Raw genomic sequence first — 19,223 nt, 5'->3', positions numbered from 1 at the left:
CCTACAGTGAGAGACCAGGGTTGCCTGTCATTTCTGACCTGCAGAGAATGCAGTGGGTAAATATTTTTTGGATTCCACTTGGTGTTTTCAGTTACAGTTTTTATATTTGACTGCTTTTGTGGCTGGAAACTTTTGCCAGCTGTCAACTTAAGAGCAAGTGGCAATCTGCCTTCTCAAGCAAATGTGGCTTCCGTGTTTATTTTCAGTTTCACATTCATTACACTATTGTAGGTTAAAAATCTTGGCATAAGGTCATTGCTCCTTTAATGAGACATATAGTGATCATCTTTCGTGGTTAGAGCATTAAATAATGTGCTTCATTCACGTAAAAATAATCCAGAGCTTGGTAATTCTCCATCAGTGTAGGACCTTAGTAACTTAGGAGACATCATATTGTTACTGCTTCCACAATATGAGCAAAGGGACTTTTTGTGTGACATGAAGACTGAATGCAATAAAGGGTGGTGGGAAATTAACATAAACAATTATTACAATGCATATTCTTTTGTGTCTCCTTTTTTTGTTGTTGTTGCTCGTGAATAGATTGAAAACATAGATGCATGCCTGAGTTTCCTGGCTGCTAAGGGGATTAACATACAGGGGCTGTCAGCGGAAGGTGAGTCAATCCCTAGTTTAAAATTTCATTTTAAAAAATGAACTGAAATTGTTGTTTGTGACTGTAGTCATGCGCCATGGAATAGAGGATTAAATATGGATAATTTAAAGTTTTTAACTTCTTTTTTCCCCCCATCTCAGTATGAAAGGTAAGTGAAATATACATCTCATCTCCACTGACTTGTAAAAATAATTATTCTAATTCAGTAATGTCTTTGTGTATGTCTATTAAAAAGCGGAGGGTTTTTCATCTGAGTTCTATAATTGGTGCACTGATTAGAGCATAGAAGTAAATTTAAAACTGATGGAGATTGTCTGTTGAGAGAGAAGTTATTTAATCATTCTTCAACTATTTGATTGAGATATTTAGAAGTTTTTTCCAAACCAACAACAACAACAAAAAAAACCAACCCACAACAAATGTTCTGAACCCAAAGAAAAAAGCTACTGACCTTGGGTTCATTGCTTTTGCTTATAAAGAGCACCAGAATTTTCCAAAACCAGAAAATGGCTGTGCGTGTGTGTGATATTCTTCCTTATTGGTACATGATGTACGTCAGGATGTATGGTGGCTGGTGGCTCAGAAGCTGTTTAACTGCTGTCTCATTAAAAGATCAGACACAATTCTCATCACCAGCTTTCACCTCCGTGTTTAAGTATGCTGCAAGAGTAGGTGGGTTTGGTAGTTCAGCCAGCTTTAGGTATATGTATGACACCTCCTTATTGGTGCATCTTCAGCACCCCTCCGCCCTGTGTTTTGTTGCTGAGCATGATGTTACCAAAGGAATCTCCCTTTGGTCAGCTGGAGTCAGCTGTGTTCACTCCCATCTTCTCAACTTCCAGCCTCTCTGAGGCTGGGATAAGAGAGCCTTGACGCTGTGTAGGTGCTGCTCAGCAACAGTAGAAGGGATGGTTTGGTCACCAAGCAATAGCACAGCATTGGGAGCTGATAGGAAGAAAATGGATCACATCTCATCTAGACCCAGGTCAGTAGGCAAGCTAATGTATCTTGTTAGAATAGTTAGTGTAAATGGAAAAAATAGGCAACAATACATACTCAGAGGCCAGAAAGAATTTCTGTGCCCCAAACCATGGGCATATCTTTAATTTTTCTAGATGGTCTGAAGTCTTCTGCCTGTAAACTTTGTATATGCTTATAAAATCGCAGCTATAACACAGCTTTCCTCCTTTAAAAATGGAATGAAAAAAGGAAGGATGAATAATAGATAGTCTTGTCATGTAGAGAGTTTTGAAAAGAGCAGAGATTCTTCTCAGTTGGAAGAGAGAATTCTCCCTCGTTTGGCCTTGGCTCTCCTGTTGCCAGTAACCATGAGCATTTGTGGATGTGGTGTTAAGGACTAGAGACAAGGCGAGCATTTTGCATTTGCTGAATGCTGTGGGAAGGAATTCCCCTTGTGGAGTAAAGTTTATTGATTCCTAAATAATCACAGAATTACAGAATGTCAGGGATTGGAAGGGACCTCAAAAGATCATCTAGTCCAATTCTCCTGCCGGAGCAGGAGCACCCAGACTTAATTTAGATTTAATATTATTCTGATTAGTTTAGTGCTATTTTCTCTTGAGTATGTTTTCTTTCTTAATCTGAGCCTTCTTTATTAATCTGAGCTATATGCTTTCTGACTGTGATTCCAAGTCTTCTCTGAATCCAGGTTTCCCTTACTGACAGTCTGTGCTTTTTATAAAATGTACAACCAGATTACTGCTGTGAATGAACTTCATGGTGAAACTATCCTGTACAGAAGTTTTACGTATATGCATTATATTTGTAAAATGTATTAAAAATACAAAAAAAAAAAAAAAAAAAAAGATTTTTTTTTTTAACCAGTTATTAAAACTATAACTAAAAATTATATTTTGGCAAGCTTAAAGAATTCCCTGCTGTCCTCTAAATGACAACCCTACATTATCTTGGTCTGTGAGATCCTACCAGGCACTTTAACATGTGTATTTAAATATCGTTTCACAAAGTTTGTGATGGTTTGTAAGCACAGAATGCAAAGTAGCAGCTATTTGGTACATGTTACTCTAGCCTGATGTTATCACAACTAGTAGAAGAGCTGGCTGATTAGAATACCCACAACAAATCTTTTCTTTCCAAGAGAAACTGTGGCATGGTCAGCCCAAGCACTGCCTGCATTCTGTGCTGAGATAGTTCCGTTCCAGTTCAAATTCTCAAGTCAAGAAAAGAGGTGTCAGCTAAAACTTCTCAGGAAATGATTAAACAAAATGCAGCTTTGAGTCCATAGTAAAAGCCAATTTTAATCTTGATGTGGTAAGTAGGGTAAAAATGTTACATATTTCACATTATCTAGAAGATGAGTTGATGAGAAAACTGTCAGCATGATAAGCTGGTAGTGTAGTGTTCACACTGGGGAGCAGACAACGTGTTTAATGTCCATTGCTGTCCTGCCAAATCACAAGTCAGACTTGTTATCGGTTATCCCGTGGCTTCTGCTGAGTTTTCTCTTTCTTTCTTTTATGCTTTCACATTTTCCTCTTTCTAGAAATTAGCATATTAAATTGTACAGAAGCTGGGAAGAGACTAGTGATGTTTGCTGCCAACATAAGAATGAGAACACTTACTGGCTCTACCACTAATGCTGAAGGAAAAGAATGATGTCTGAAGAGAGGAGAGAGAAGGATCACTTTTTATAAAATGAAGTTAAAAGACTGGAATTTAGCAAGAAAATTTGGAGAGCCCATTCTCAGCTGTGCTGAGAAAGAAGAGGGAAACGGAACTAGGGAACACAGAATCACTTAAAATTAAGCTTGCTGTAACCAAGCGAGCTTGTGTTTCTGCACAGGTTACCAAGACCTGCTAGGTCGACTGTAAATGCTTGTGCTTACCCCACCAACATATCCTCATCCAGGAGGGAGTAAAAGATTGTGATTGCTTCCAAACAGAAATAAACATTGACACCTCTCCTGACTCACTTAGGAATATACATTTTTCAACAGTGCAGTGTTAGTATGAAGGGAAGTTGACTCCTATGTGTTGAAACACACTTCATATGTAATACCCTTCTGGTGTGACACAGGCATAGTGTGTTTATGGATCTAGGCAGTAAAGGTGCAATCTCTGATGATGACCTCAGTATGCTAGTGGTAGACCCTCTGCCCCAGCAACATGGATCCTTTGCAAAGATTTTACATTCTAAAATCTTTATTCCTAGTTGCTAAAATGAAATAATGAAATGAAGTGAATAAAACAGAGATGCTGCAGGGGCCTTTTCTCCCCTTACTGCTGCTTTTCTTTTTTTTTGTTGTTCCTGCACAGAATCTGTGATTCTGTGATTCTGCACACTGCTGGGTTCGAGGCACCTGGAACTGCTGTTGCCCAGCTAAGCTTGCCATCCTTCACACACAGTTTCCTCACTGGAAAGATTTTGAAGATTATAAAGAATATAAACGTACAGTAAAAACTCAAATTGAATTCATAGCTAGAGGCTGCACCTCCTCTGGGTAACAGGTTGGCTGGATAACCATCCGCAGAGCAGATCATGAGACCATAAAGCAATGAAAGAAAACAGCTTGCTAGACTTTGGAATGACCTCTATTGAACTTAGGCTTTTGCCTCTGAAATTAACATACTTCTGTAGGTAAATGGATTTCAGTGTTTACACTTTGCGATATTGCAATAAATCCATTTTAGTTCCTTTCTGGAATCATAGACTCACCAAGGTTGGAAAAGACCTCCAAGAGCGTCTAGCTGACCATCTGCCTACCACCAGTATCTCTCCGATAAACCCTTAGCACCACATCTAGATGCTTCTTGAACACTTCCAGGGACAGTGACTCAGTCCCTGGGCAGCCCATTCCAGATGGGATTTTTGTTTCCACAGCACAAATACTTCACAGTGCTATTTGACACATACCTGAGAGGGCAATTACATCTTGCCAGATTTTGGTTCTACCGCACTAAGCCTGTGTATTGCTGAGATTCCTTTGAGTTAACAAGTTACTTATTTTTTTTATCATCTCTGGCTTGTATTCTGTGCAGATTTTGTGTGGAGTGTTATGGAAATAGAGAAGACCATTGTGTCTCACTATGAATGAAGACAGGTTGTGGGAACTGCGTGCAGAATTCCTCAGTGGCCAACCATCATGGCGTGTGCAAAGAGCTCACATTCACTAGCTCTAGGCATGAAAAACATATGCATAAGACAGCATGGAAATTTCCAGAGGGTGGATTTGTATGGATTCTCTTCAAAATGGAAGGCAGGAAGCAGATCCGGACTGCAGGACACAGTGGGGCTGAAGTTCTCCTTTAGTGCAAAGGGCAGGGGCAAGCTGCCAGGTGAATTCCGTCAGTCTGTCACTGAGATAAGAGAGCTGCCTTTAGAAGTCTGGTTTGAAATATGTTACTTAAAAGCTAGAGAGAGAGAGGCTGCTGGTTTTGAAACTCATTAAACATGGCTTTCTTGTGATTATTGTTTTTTGTCATGTTGAACATGCCAAAAGCAGATTTCTCCTCCCATTGCACAGACACAGAAAGGCATGTGTTTTAGGTGAAGTTGTTATTTGTGTCACCTCTCACTTCACAGTGAAATCAGGACCCTGTTTCCAGTTGCATGGGTCTTTGCTAAGTCTATACATGTAGGCTCGTTGGAGTTCCTTTTATCTCCTGGCCTGTGTTTGTGCAGTTAAGCTTCCCGGTGCTGCTGGGTCTGTTTAGTTATGCTCTGGCTCCATGATTAAGTGATACTTTCCTGACAGTTCCATCAGTAAACTGAGTTCTTTACTGAAGATGCTTTTCACTGTGCTTTGCTGCCTTTTGTGTCTATTTTGCTTTACTGTCTCCTTCCATGCCATGTCCTCCCTGGACAAACACAAGCAGATTAGATAAGCCAAGTGCCTCATGTCAGTGGGAGGAGTCAGGCTTGGGGTTAGGACACTGCACAAGGGTTAGGGTTAGACTGTGAGTAGGGCAAGGAAGGGGATCCCGCTACCCAGGAAGTGACTAATTTGGTCAAGAACACTAAGGAAGACAGGGAATGGCTACTCACAGGCCCTGATATTCATGTAAAGAAGAGAATGGGGTAGTGGTGGCAGAGCACTGGTGGAGGTACTGAGCTGTGGGGAGGAGAAATCAATTACATCTTGCCAGATTTTGGAAATACCCTGGGTCTGGGTAACAGCCAGGACAACATGGAAAAGGATAAAGAGTGACTAGAGATTAATATGGGCCAGAACAAAATGAAGGAAGCAAACAAATGATATTAGCTGCTGGGAAGGAAAATTAGATTGAGATTTAAGAAGGCAAGGAGACCAAAGCTGGAAGCTAGGACAGAAAGTGGAGCAAACTCTTAAGAAGTAAGCTAGATATTTGCTGGGTAAGGGGTCAGGGTTGAAAACAGAAGCTTGTTATGCAGAAAAGATGAGAAGAAAAGTGGCTGGGAGAGAGAATAAAGGATAGAGCAGGGCCCAGCACAAGTTGAAGCAAGCCTTCATTCAGAACTGGGAACAGAAATCTAAATGCTAGGTCTCGCCTTTATATTTGGCCCTGGGCTTGCACATCCTTCTCGTCATGTAGCAGTGCTAACTCAGGTAGTGCACTCTGTGCAGTAAAGGCAAAAGTCCAGCTGATGTTAGCAGTGATTTTTATTTACTTATACAATTCACAGTAACACTATTTTCTAACGTGTAAGTTGCACCAGATCTTTATGGAAACAATTAGGCTGGTATTCCCGAAATGATACAGTGCAGCATGGTAATTGATTGGTTTCACTTCCTCGTGCAAATTTAAGACTATGACATCATTTACGGTGTGATGTTAATATATTTGTTGTAGTGTTTTTTGATTAGTTGGTTTGTTTGTTTTAGTTACTTTAAAGGGATTATTTAAAGGAATTAACTTTTTAAGCACAGTGGTGCTAACATGCAGAAAGCAGCAGAAATAGCCAGCATCCATTGCTGTCACTGCAGGGAGAAATCAGTTATTTATTTGAAGATTTGGCTCACTGGTAGTCAGCAGCAGTGCCGATGAGGTTTGCAGAAGTCTGTCATATCCTAGAGGCATGGAGTCCTGACAGCATTATAAAGGGCACAGTGGCCAATCCACTTCTCTGTCAGAAAGAAACAACTGCTGGTGGCTGATGAGTGACTTTTATATATTGCCTTACAGAAATCCGGAATGGGAATCTAAAGGCCATCTTGGGCCTTTTCTTCAGTTTGTCTCGATACAAGCAACAGCAGCAGCAGCCACAGAAACAGCCACCACAGCACCATCTGTCCCAGCCAGCTCCTTCTGTGTCCCTGCAAGCAGGGCCTCCATTTCAGGGCCAGGCTGGGCCGCAGCAGCAGCAGCAAGTGCCAGCTTCTCTCCAAACTCAGTGCCAACAGCCCCAACAAGCTGTACAGCATCCGTTCAAAGCACAACCAGAAATGCAGTCAAGGTGGGGAAATTTCTTTTTAAGTTGGTCTTTTCATTGTTTGCTTGTTTTTCTTCTTAAAGACCTTCAAAAGCCAAAGAAACTACTTTCTTTACACTGCTGAGGTGTGTGTTGGAAGGGGAATGCTGGGTAGCAGTTGACTTCACACCTCTGAAAATCAACACACATGCTTAAATATGTTCTCAATGTTAGAAATGCTCAGTTCAATGAGTGTAGAATACCAGCAAGACCACAGTGTTTTCTAAGGGCATTCTTCTAATTATTCATTTCTGTTCCTTTCCAGTCTCAAAGCATGTTATGTTATTGCTGTTACAGAGCATACTTTGGACGTGTGAAGGCCAACTTAGAGTTCTCCATTTACAAGAATATTATTCCTCATTAAGAAATGATATTAGTCTCTAACTGTGGTAAAAGAAATAGCTCATCATAGCTGGTAACAGTCAAAATCAAATCTAGGCCTAATGGTCAAAAATAAGTTGCTGGCTTACATTAAAAAAATATCGCTGTTGGTGTTCTCTGGCTCTCCTGGATCAGAATAGAGGGAGTCTTTATGCCTTGGATGTTTTCAGTCCTAATGGAGCACTCTGCAGGTTAAAATAAAAGCCACTTATAAAGGCAGTAGCACTGTAATTACAATTACAAGCAGCCATCTGCTTATATGACTCCTGTTAACAGAGTGAGTGTTTTTTAGTGGGATTTAGTGGGCAGGATGAAAGGCTGAAGTCATGTTTGCACAGTTACAGGTGAAGGCTTATTTGTTTCAGACCATCATAAATTAAGTTAAGGCTGATTTGTGTTAAAATAACTCACTAAGATGAACACTACCTTACATGCTGCTTTGTAAGGGATACAGAAGATCAAGTGAAGTCTTCCAAGAGAGATGCTACTCAGAGCTACTTGTTCGGGTTTTCCTTGAGTTTTTCCTGTGTTTTTCATAATGAACCATGCTCATTTTAAGTGGAAACAATTATTTGCGTAATTGAAAAGCATAATGTTGTTACAGCGTGTATAAGCTTGTGCAGGAAATAACCATCATCAAACGAGGATACATTTGAATGTATTTTTTTTACTTCTGTGACAAAAAACATGACAAGAAGCATGGGATCATTTAAATGGTATTTTCAGTCCATTGTATGGCTTGTGCTGGGTTTCAAGAAATTTAAAATTATTTAACATGAGGGTGTGCAATATCATAACATATATAGTATATTATAAACTGAAAATACACAGATTTGAAGTATCATATAAAAAAAACTGAGAAGCTGAAGAGAAAAAAAAAGTGAATTCACATGCAGAATTGCGTCTATATACATCTTATATCATACTCTATAAAAATCAATTGATTTCAGATTTTAAACAGTTTTGACCTGAAATTATACATAGCCAAAGAGCATAAACTCCCTCTTCCCTGCAACTGGTAACTAAGTTCAGTGGCTTTAAAAAGAAAGTTGTTGCTCAATGATATCTTCTACTTTTTCTTTCCTGTTGTACAGTGCATCTCCCAGGGACTCATCTCAAAGCAAAATCATCCGATTCACTCTTGGTCAGAAAAAGTCTTCTAGGTTAGCGTTCCTTCATCTTCGGCAGAGCATGAATAGTCCTTTTGCAGTATTCTTGGATGCATGCTTAGGGTTCATGCTGAAAATGTTTGCCTCCTTGTTTGTAACTAGGCATTTTACCAGCAGCTGAAACACGGAAGTGTTGGGTGAATTTTAACTTCTTTCTCTTTTTCAAGGATGTGGAATGCATTTAGGCCTGCAAGAAAATGATTCTGTTTTCTTACCCTTCTAAGCTTTTGTTTCTGGGAACAAAACATGGTTCTGGGAGTTCTCTCCCTGCTGCACCCATCTGTATGAGCTGCATGTAGCTCTGCATTACTGAAATAGCTAGAGTCAGTTTACTGCTGCTCTGAAACATCAGTACAGCATCCCTGCCTATAGTAGTGGGGTTATAACCGAATGATCTCTAAGGTCCCTTCCCACCCAAACCATTCTATCATTCTTTCTGGGTCGCAGTTATGGCCGGGGCTCAGTACCTTTCTGTAGTAGCAAGAAGCTGGAAACTTCACCCTGCACCTAGATTTTGCTTTAGATTTCACAGATGTTGCTGTGAAATGTCTTGGCCAAACACCAAAAATACATGCTAAAAGCACTCAGTTTCTACAGAGAAAAATGTGAGAGAAATGATATCTTCTTCAAGAGTTGTTGTTAGCTCTCATGTTTTTCATTCTCCATGTGTTTTTAATGGCAATGACACTATTGTCTCACCAACTTGCCACTTGTTGAGTGCTCACACAGTTCAGGCAGCTTTCATTCCTTTAAAATACGACAGATTCGCAAAACCTGTGTGGGCCTTGCTGCCGCACTCGGCCCTGCCCATAGCATTTTGTCCTTCTGAAAAGCCAAAGCTGAGATATCTTGTGTGTTTGTAGCTCATTTCCTACTCAGCAAAACAAACTCTTAATGAACTGCCTTCCAAGCGTTCAGGAAGAGGCTGGAAGCCCTAATGAAGTTGCTCCTTCCTTTCCCCACTGCTGCTCCTCCCATGTGGTCTGTGTGCAGAATGGAGCATCAAGGGGTGTTCTCCTTGGCACCATGCTGCAACTTGCACAGCCGAGGACAACTTCCTAGCACCCCCCAGCATTGGAAAAGGCTGCTCTTCCTGGCTACATGGAGGGTTTGTTCTAAAGTCTTCAGCCAAATAAACCTCAGAACCATGATACGCTGTGCCAGGTCTGTGGTGCTTTGAGTTTGTAAAAGATTTTTTGCTTTGTATTTGAATGATGCCCTTATGTTTTGTCCAATTTTGAGCTTTGAAAGCATGTGCATGCAGCTGCTGACATTTCTGTACTTTTCCTATGTGTTTCTTTTCTTATTTCCTATTTCTTCACTGGACTCTGAGAAGCCAGTTAGTTTTGGAAGCTCTGCCAGTCTTCTTCCTGGCTTCTTCCCCCCCAAACTTCCCCGCCCTCATAGGCACAGCAGGGATTTGGTCTGCTGCATCTCCTCCCTCTGACAACTGAGGCTTCTTCATTGCAGCCTACTATCAGCACATGTTAAGTTAAATTGACTTTTGTATTTCATAAAGATCAGTTTTAGGGAGATTCTGCATTACAGAAAATAAAAAGAGAGCAGAAAGAAGACCATCTCACTGCTTCTTTATATGCCATGAACTGGGCCTATCTTCTAGTCTATAATGTGATGGTTTTTAAAATGAGTTGTTCTCTTAATTCTCTTAAGAATGGATATTGAGAAACCAGCAAGCCTTTCAGTTTTCAATGTTGCATCTACTTGGAACGTACAAGTACGTTCTTGTGAGCACACGAAACACAGTGCAGACCCACAGGCTGTGTATATTATCATTCACTTTGAAGAACTCAAGCACACAGGTTGTTTTGAGATGCAGTGCCTGTGGCTTTCCCAATTGTCAGACTTTTAGAAAATTCTACCCCCTTCCCTTTTTGCCTGAAAAATGTGAAACGAGTATCCTTTCCTGTCTGCTAATTCCAGAATCCTAACTAGCTTTTTTTCTAAGTAAACATCTAAATCTTTTTGATATGGGCTACATTAAGGAAATGCTGGAAAATCCATCCCTGAAACAGCTTGCTGCCATCCTCTATCCATTTAAAGCAGAAACTTATACCTCTCACTGATGTGGCTGCCCTAAGAGTGGGGACTTACATTTTGTACAATTTAATGGGTGCAAATTAAAGCCAGTTAATGTTTTGCTGGGCTGGCCACTGAGCACAAATGTAATGTACTTCCCAGTGTTACATCCAAAATAAGTGTATCTCTGCTCAACATTCTGGTTAAAGAGCAGTAATGTGTCATTTAGTGTTAACTTTACACTGGCATTATTACTGCACTGAATTTTTTGGTTCACAAGATTTATGTCAAGTGACCATTAATGGAACAAGCAAAAGATATATAGAGAGGGTCTGATTGTATCAACTTACTGAGAGGAGGCAGCTTAGTGTACTCTCTGTTGGGTCCATTAGAAACAACTCTTCCGTTTGCCAAATCTGCTATTAGTCAGTTTAGACAGGAATTTCAAACTGCATCCTGAAGTTTTTTTGAGCTGAAACCTCACATGGAAAGCTGTTAAAGTGTCTGATTAACAATCTTGTTTCTTTCCTTTTTTTCCTTTTTTTTTTTTTTTTTAAATATATAAAGCAACTCAGATTGTAGCTTATTGGTGATTTATTTTTCATCTCAGATGATTTTTCCATTTGTTCTCTCATAAGGACAAAGACCTTAAAAGTATATGTTTGTGATATTGATCCTTTTCATCTTACGCATGGTATTCCATAGTTTCTTTCTCAGAGTGCTTTTTCATATATCTAATCTTACTGTAATTCTTTTGTCAGGCTCCCAGGCCCAACCACAAGAGTGTCCACTGCAGGCAGTGAGACAAAAACTCGCGGTTCTATCAGTACCAACAATCGCCGCAGCCAGAGCTTTAACAATTATGACAAGTCCAAGCCTGGAGTTCTTCTTCCAGCACCCACAAGTTGCAATGAAAAAGGTAAGTGCTTGAAATTTTTGCATCCTTAGTTTTTCTGAATGGTGGTTTTATTCAAGGGAAGTTGGATTCTCTGTGAAACTTGAGATATGAGATTATCTCGCAGTGTTAAGTGGCTCTTTGCAAACACTTCTCCTTGCAGTGCTTTTCCTTGATGTTTAATCTTCTCACCCACTTTTAAATTGAATGATTCATTCTCCAAGTCAGTTTTTAGTTTCTGTGTGATTGAGGCTAGTAATTTTTTATTGTGATTACATTCAGTACAGGATATCATAGTCATGGTACATAAAAACATACATGCCAGTTATGTTATGGATGACTGATCATTTCTCGTATACACACTAATTTGTAATAAGAATGATTAAAAGTTGGGTAAAAACAGGTAGAATACTAGCAGCCATGAATCTTAGCATTCAGGTTTGACTTCTCTCCAGAATACACGTAGTTAAAGCATGCTTTGAAAGGGGATCTCATTCTCCCCATTAGAGCTGGCTTCTGTTACTACCTGGTGAAAGTCTTGCTTCGATTTCAATCTGAATCTAATTTAAGTTAATAGGAATCACTGTAGTAATTTCACATATTTCTGATCAGCCTGTTTGGAACTATAATAAGGAACAGAGCACTGACAGTATTTCAAAAACAGAAATGAGATTTAAAAAAAGTTGTTGACTCCAATACAGACAATCAGGTCACTTTTAAGCTTTCAGCATCCATTATATTTTTTTAGGTAACTTGTCATACAGAGAGATTCCTTTGCCAGGTCTTTAGTTTATGAAATTCACTACTCCTGAAACCCAAAAATAGGAATATTTGCCTGTTCTTTGTATTGCCATTTGAATTTAGTTCTCTTCCTCTGTGTGATATAGAAAAAAAAACAGTTAATTGGTTTTATTTACTGTTATAAGTAAATAACAGTAACTTTGCTCTTTGGCAACATTACATTTGACAGTTCATAGAAATTCAGATTGTAAAGTTGTTCAAAACAGTGTGAACAGGCTTTGTCTTGGATTCTATAGATCCACTTACTGTGTTTAATATAACATTAAACATATTGGCCCTATCATTGTTCTAACCATCCCTCTCGCAAGAAAATGCTATGATAGCTGAGAGCAGTGCCACTTACCTCATTTTTATCCCCAATAACTTTTCCTTCATAAAAGTGTCTCCACAAGCCCTATTGCTTTACAGTACTTACAACTTTGAAATGTTTTTTTTTGTTGCTGTTGTGACTTCTTTTAAGATTTAATGTTCTGTCCATCTGATTGCATTAGTAATTTCTCAGCCTTGAAACCAGATCATAAGTTGTAACTTATGTCCTTGCAGGATGCAGTAGTATCATTTGTACTGAGGGACATGGTTTAGTGGGTGCTAGGTGTGTGGTTGAAAATATATGGGAATGTCAGTTATAAGCAGGGATTTAATTTTGTGTGTAAGTTTGTAGTAGTACTCTGAGCCTCTGTTGCTCTGAATTGCTCAGCCTGATGTGACAGTCAAAGACCAGGAAAGGTGACCATATGGTGGGCTCTAAATAGCATTGTTAGGTTGTGACATCTGAAAACTCTCTATTTTAGGGAGTATCCTTTCAGCAGGAAGACGCTTGGTTCTTGAATGCTTTAAAGGCATAATCCTTCCTTACTAGAAGTGAGATTGTGACTTGTTGTTCTGAAGGTATGCACAACAAATAGCTTCAAGAACTGGCAGTGGTGAAACAGGCTTTCTCATTTTTTGCCAGACACAGACAAGGGGGAGTAGAAAATTAATCCAAAAATAAGACATTTTGATGAGTAGCTTTACAGGAAAGGAAAATGACCACTGAAGATTTCTTCAATATATTTATATGGTAAATAGCTCCATTTGTTTTGCTTTCCTCCAGTGTTGTCAGAGGTGCTTAAAATACACAATTTAAATTTAATTTCAAGAATCATGCAGCATATTTGAAGGCAGGAACATGATATATCTTTATAAATGTTGCAGAGAAACTGTGTTTGCATTGGAAATGTGAATACCCAGCACCATGCTGTATGGCACTATGTCATTTTTTCAATGACATTTACTGACTTTGTGTCCATTCAGTAAGTAAATGATCTGACAGCATTCATTACCTTGAGTATGTAGCTCTGAGCTCTATAACGTAGAATTTTCCAGCAGAGTGGTGGTGGATATGACTGGTGAAAATGGAGCAAATTGTTGTAGTCTGCTAGAGTCAAATCATTGGCTTAGTCTGGCAGCTAATTCAGTACCCTAAACGAAGTCATTGCACTTACACAGATGGATCAATATTGTATTCCAATTGTGTCTTCTTGCAGTGACTTGGCAGAGTGCCCTTTAGACTCAAATCTCCTTGTTATACACGCATCACTTCTAGTAACAGTAATGCCTGCGGTTTTCATGCTTGTTTCTTTGAAGGAAATTATAGTTTTGGAATATTATCCTAAGTAGCAATTACAGTCCAAATCTCATCTTGTAATGGTGTCACTGGAATCTTGAGCATCATAGATGGAATTGTTTGGGTTGGGAGGGACCCTTAAAGGCCATCTAGCTCCTCTCACCTGCGATGAACAGGGACACCCATGTATCCATCAGGTGCTCTGAGCCCCATCCAGCCCAACAATGGGTGTCTGCAGGACTAGGGCATCCACCACCTGCTTGGGCAACCTGTGCCAGTGCTTCACTGTTTCCAGAAGAAAGAACCTTGGAGTACATAGCCCTGAACCAGCACTGAATTAATTGTTCATCTAGCACCAGCAGCACTGCTTTTCTAGCAGAGCAGAGTACACTCCAAATCCTACTCAAGAGATCCTCCAAGGACATTTTCAATCACCCTGATCAGACCTTGTATGGGACAAAAATTACTTTCACAGCAATAACTAAAAATAGGCTAATGAAGTAGCAACACTCTACTTGATGAATCCACAGTTACTGTTTTGGAAGTAACTCAGTACCTTCCTTACCTGTAAACTGCAATGATTTGACTGTGACTTAAGCATGTAATATTCATCTCCATAACTGAATTACATTTGGCATTCATTAAAAGAGCAAGCTGGCAAGTTACAGCTGTGCTCAAGGGATAACTTGAACTCTCTTGACTTTCTCTCAGTTTGCTAAGATTACTAAATAAGGGAAGCCAAGTACTGGGTTCAGTCTTGACTTTCTTCAGTTTCAGAGAAAAATCTTCATACTGGTGTTCTGCCTTGTTCCCCTCTCTCTCACATGCAGATTTGTCAGCTTGACTGTCAATTGCTTTTAGGCAGATAGTTCTGTGAACTCTCATTCCTCACTGTAATACATCTCTTCAGAAAGATAAAACTGTTACTGAAGAAGCATGCTAGGTAATCTGCTTCCTGTGAGTGTTGCAAATGCCTGAAAGAAAAAAAAAGTGTGGGTTTTTTTTTGGGGGGGGGGAGGGGAGGAGGTGAGTATGGGTTTGTTTGATTTTTTCCAAGGTTGATGGCCTGCATGTGTTGCATGAAATACTCAGAACTTTGGTTCTGAGTCATAAATCTGTAAAGCCAGTAATAAATTATGGTCATGAGGAGAAAGTAGAAAAAGTAAAATAAGAAAGAGGACTTATACAAGTTGAACTTTACTTAAAAATATAATCATGACACAAAGTTTGTTTGCATCCATGAGAAACAAAACCAATTGGCCTGACAAATGTTTGGCTTATTTTACGTTAATTGTAACGTTGCCAGACAAGTTTATTGTCAAACTGCTGAGACAGTTCAAGCTTTCTGACCTATATCCTGAATTTTGCCTAAGGAAATAAGACTCATATCACCATGTTGGTGTCAGTCAACTCTCTTCTGGTAATTCTGATCCCTTCACACAGCAGTAGCTCTGTGTTTTTGGAGGAAGAAATAGGAGGAAAAGAAATTTGCCTGGTTTGGCAGGCTGCTTTGGCATGAGCTATCACGTCCTGATAGAAGGTTGCCTTTGCTGCATTACATTTGAATCAACTCTTACCGATTACCCTAGGATGTAATTTGCAGCTTTCATTCATCTGTGGCCTTTTCTTCCAAATGTGAACTGTCTTATTAGTCAATCTTCTGCATCTCATGGCAGCAAAAGTGCATTAATTGGAACAGAATGCAGCAGAAATGAAAAGGACAGTAAAAGGAACATGGAGGAATAGCTAGCTACTGGAAAACAATAACCTAGATGTTTTGTTATTTTAAGATTCCATTAGTCAACTAATGATGAGACTTTCTTGGGGAAAGGATTTATGTAACATCTAAAACTTTTACATATATATATAAAAATAAATTCTTGGATGTATGTTGAGGGAACGTGTACATTTAGCAAACGAATACAAATAAAAGACAGATGTTCTATCATAAAGACAAGAAATGTTGCAGGGCTTTGCTCATCCTGCACATGAGAAATTGAATTGATTTTGCCAGATGACATTTGCAAATGCTGAAGGAAATTAGGGTGTGAAGTGCTAGAATAAAGCTGTGTGTTGCTCCCTGTGTGCTTCTGAAATCATCTGTGCTCAGCTTTGAGCAAGGTGGAGGAAGCAGCTGGTGTACTGGGGCTGCTTCACAGAATCACAGAATGGCCAGGTTTGGAAAGGACCTCAAGGATCATGAATCTCCAACCCCCCTGCCACATGCAGGGCCACCAACCTCCACATTTAATACCAGACCAGGCTACCCAGGGTCCCATCCAATCTAGCCTTGAACACCTCTAGAACACGCTTTCTGGGAATAGGGTGGAAATAGAAGGATTGGTGAGAACCATGGGCCTGCCCTTCATCCAGGAGTGCACAGGCCAGTGTGGCTAATGCATGTATATCATAGAATCATAGAATTACTCAGGTTGGAAGGGACCTCAAGGATCATCAAGTCCAACTGCAGCCTAACCACAGTACCCTAACTCTAACAATCCTCTGCTAACTGATATCTCCGAACACCACATCCAAATGGCTCTTAAACACATCCACTCAACCACCTCCCTGGGGAGCCTATTCCAATGTTTAACCACCGTTTCCGTAAAGAAGTGTTTCCTAATGTCCAACATAAACCTACCTTGGCGCAACTTGAGGCCATTTCCCCTTGTCTTGTCACCTGTCACCAGTGAGAAGAGACCTACCCCGCTCTCACTGTAAGCACCTTTCAGGTACTGGAAGAGAGTAACAAGGTCTCCCCTCAGCCTCCTCTTCCGCAGACTAAACAGCCCCAGCTCCCTCAGCCTCTGCTCATAGGGCTGATTTTCCAAGCCCTTCACTAGCCTCGTTGCCCTTCTCTGGACCTGCTCCAGTACCTCCATGTTGTTTTTGTACTGAGGTGCCCAAAACTGAACACAGTACTCACGGTGAGGCCTCACCAGTGCCGAGTACAGGGGCAGGATGACTTCCCTAGTCCTGCTCACCACACCATTCCTGATACAAGCCAGGATGCCATTGGCCTTCTTGGCTACCAGGGCACACTGCTGGCTCATGTTCAGCCGACTGTCCTTCAGAACATCAAGGTCCCTTTCCATCAGGCAGCTTTCCAGCCACACCTCCCCAAGCCTGTAGGGTTGCCTGGGGTTGTTGTGACCAAAATGCAGGACCCAACACTTGGCCCTATTGAAACTCATGCCGTTAACCTTGGCCCATCAATCCAGTCTGTCCAGGTCCCTCTGCAGTGCCCTTCTCCCCTCTGGCAGATCAACACTCCCTCCCAGCAATTTTTCACTTCTTTCTTTTCTGAAGAGAGCAGCAGCTGTGGGAGATTCTGTATGTAACAGACTTTTTGAAATATTGCAGTTCAGCCAAACCTTTGTTGAGGGTTATCTCTACAAACTCGGTTGAGCTTTGTCTTACAAGCAGCAATTAATTCAGATGAGAATTCTATGATATGAGTAGGTGTGACTACCATGGCTTGTCCATGCAGTAGAACTGTAAAATCTAGTCTTTTTCTTGAGCTGTAGTACAATTTGACAGCTACTGACAGTGGGTGCTTGGATTTTATGCCTGTTAAAGGGAGGGAGTGTGATTTTATTTTATTTTGTTTTGAAAGCTGTTGAAATTTTGCAGCGTTAAATCAATCTTTCTGAACCTTTAGCTGTTCATTTCTGGAAATGTATAATATCTGGAAAGCTCAAGTAAGGCATTCTAAAATGAAAGCAAAAAATCAGTGGATGCTTACAGTATACTAAAACTCTTAGAATACAGATTTGCTGAAACACATAACTTTCAGTGATTTATGAAATAGTTTCCAGTAACTCACCTGGAAGGTGTGGGCTTGTTTTCTTTTCCAAAGTCATATTGCAGACCTTTGAGTCAAGATAGGCTGATTGTTGCTGTCCAGGATTCTTCTCTAAGACGGATGATGTAGACACTCATTTCACTTGTAGGGACACCTTTTTGGAGGTTAGGATATGTTAGCTCTTGCTGTTTGGAGTTAGCTCCAAGGTTTGTATGAAAACTCCTTTAATGCTCCTGGGAATTTCAGTGTCCCTATTCCTCACATCATAAAATGGTAGCACGCCATGGTAAATGTTTTTCTTTTCAGTGATTAGCCACTTATAATTGCAGTAGCCTTCTACACAGAGTGCTTTAATGTGTGTAATTGCTGTTAAAGGCTTTTATTCTTACAAAAAGAAAAACGCCATTAGATTCTAATTTCATTTTTAGATCACGGGGAAGTAATGAGCCATACAGGCTTGTTGTTTTAGATGTCATCATAATCCCTTCATATAATTGGGGCCTCTTAATACACTTCTGAACAGTCTAAAGTTATTTAGTCCATGCATGTGTAAGTATACCATTGGATTACTTTTATTCTTTAATGTCCTTTAACATCACAAAACATAATATAACATGAAGAGCATCAGCCACTGCCAAGGCCACCACTGAACTCATGTCCAAAACATTTCTAAGAAACATAAACTGTCACATGAGCTTGACATTTCTATGTCAGTATGTGAACTTTTCAAGATAACTGTTAGTTATCTTGAAGCTCCACATTTCCCATCCTTTTAATTGTTTAAAATGATCACCAAATTAGAAATGCCCCAAACTTCCATTTGTTTGTGCAGTTTAGAATTAAAAAAACCTGTTTTTTGTCCATGGCAGGAAGGAGCAGAACTGTGTTTGAGGTGGTACAAGAATGAAACTTAAAAATTGCAGCTTGCAACTTCAAGAAAGAGGTTGATATGGTGGGTTTAATCTATTAATCTATCTCAGCAAGATTATTAGTTAATCTATTAAACTATTCCAGTGTTTTGCATAGCTTCAGGTAATTGTTGAGCCAGACTTTAAAAGCCATCTGCTGTTGAACAAAATGATGGGTATTCCTGAGAAACTGAGCACCCACACATATTTGCTCTCTTTGTTGATCTTCAAGCAATCCATCTGCATTTTGCAGTCTCAAGAGTGTGGTGACATTGTGTGGAAATATTCTGTTCACTACTCTCTGGTTTGCATCCACAGTTGGTAAAGTCCCTAATTTATAAAGCTATCAGAAATGTCAACTCAATATGTCACTGCGGCATGTTTATGGTGTGGTGCAGCAATGTGTTTGGTAGGCTTACATGCTTTCTTTTGGGTTGATTGTTTTTCTACTTTATTCCTAATAGTTGATTTAAAATAATCCTGCAGAGGGCAGTAGAAGGCTGAGGGGAAAATGACATCTTGCATTGGATTAAGTCTTAGGTAAAATATCAGCAGGAAAAAGCACTACCAAACTT

At 39.9% G+C, this 19,223-nt stretch overlaps 1 protein-coding gene across 2 annotated transcripts in view; it reads left to right on the top strand.

Moving 5' to 3' along the window:
* The window catches only part of NAV2 (neuron navigator 2), a 188,165-nt gene that overhangs the window by 60,816 nt on the left and 108,126 nt on the right, over positions 1-19,223 (top strand). Inside the window, exons 4-7 of one of the 2 annotated variants that reach the window (XM_090140200.1) lie at positions 544-616; positions 6,761-7,031; positions 8,522-8,590; positions 11,395-11,552. In XM_090140200.1, the coding sequence (XP_089996326.1) occupies positions 544-616; positions 6,761-7,031; positions 8,522-8,590; positions 11,395-11,552 (571 nt within the window). The remainder of the gene's footprint in view (positions 1-543; positions 617-6,760; positions 7,032-8,521; positions 8,591-11,394; positions 11,553-19,223) is intronic. The other variant, XM_090140199.1, reaches the window with a different exon arrangement.

The sequence above is a fragment of the Phasianus colchicus genome, chromosome 5 (assembly GCF_987193195.1).
Source record: "Phasianus colchicus chromosome 5, bPhaCol1.hap1.1, whole genome shotgun sequence".
Taxonomy (NCBI): domain Eukaryota; kingdom Metazoa; phylum Chordata; class Aves; order Galliformes; family Phasianidae; genus Phasianus; species Phasianus colchicus.
This window is presented reverse-complemented; position numbering and strand designations above follow the sequence as displayed.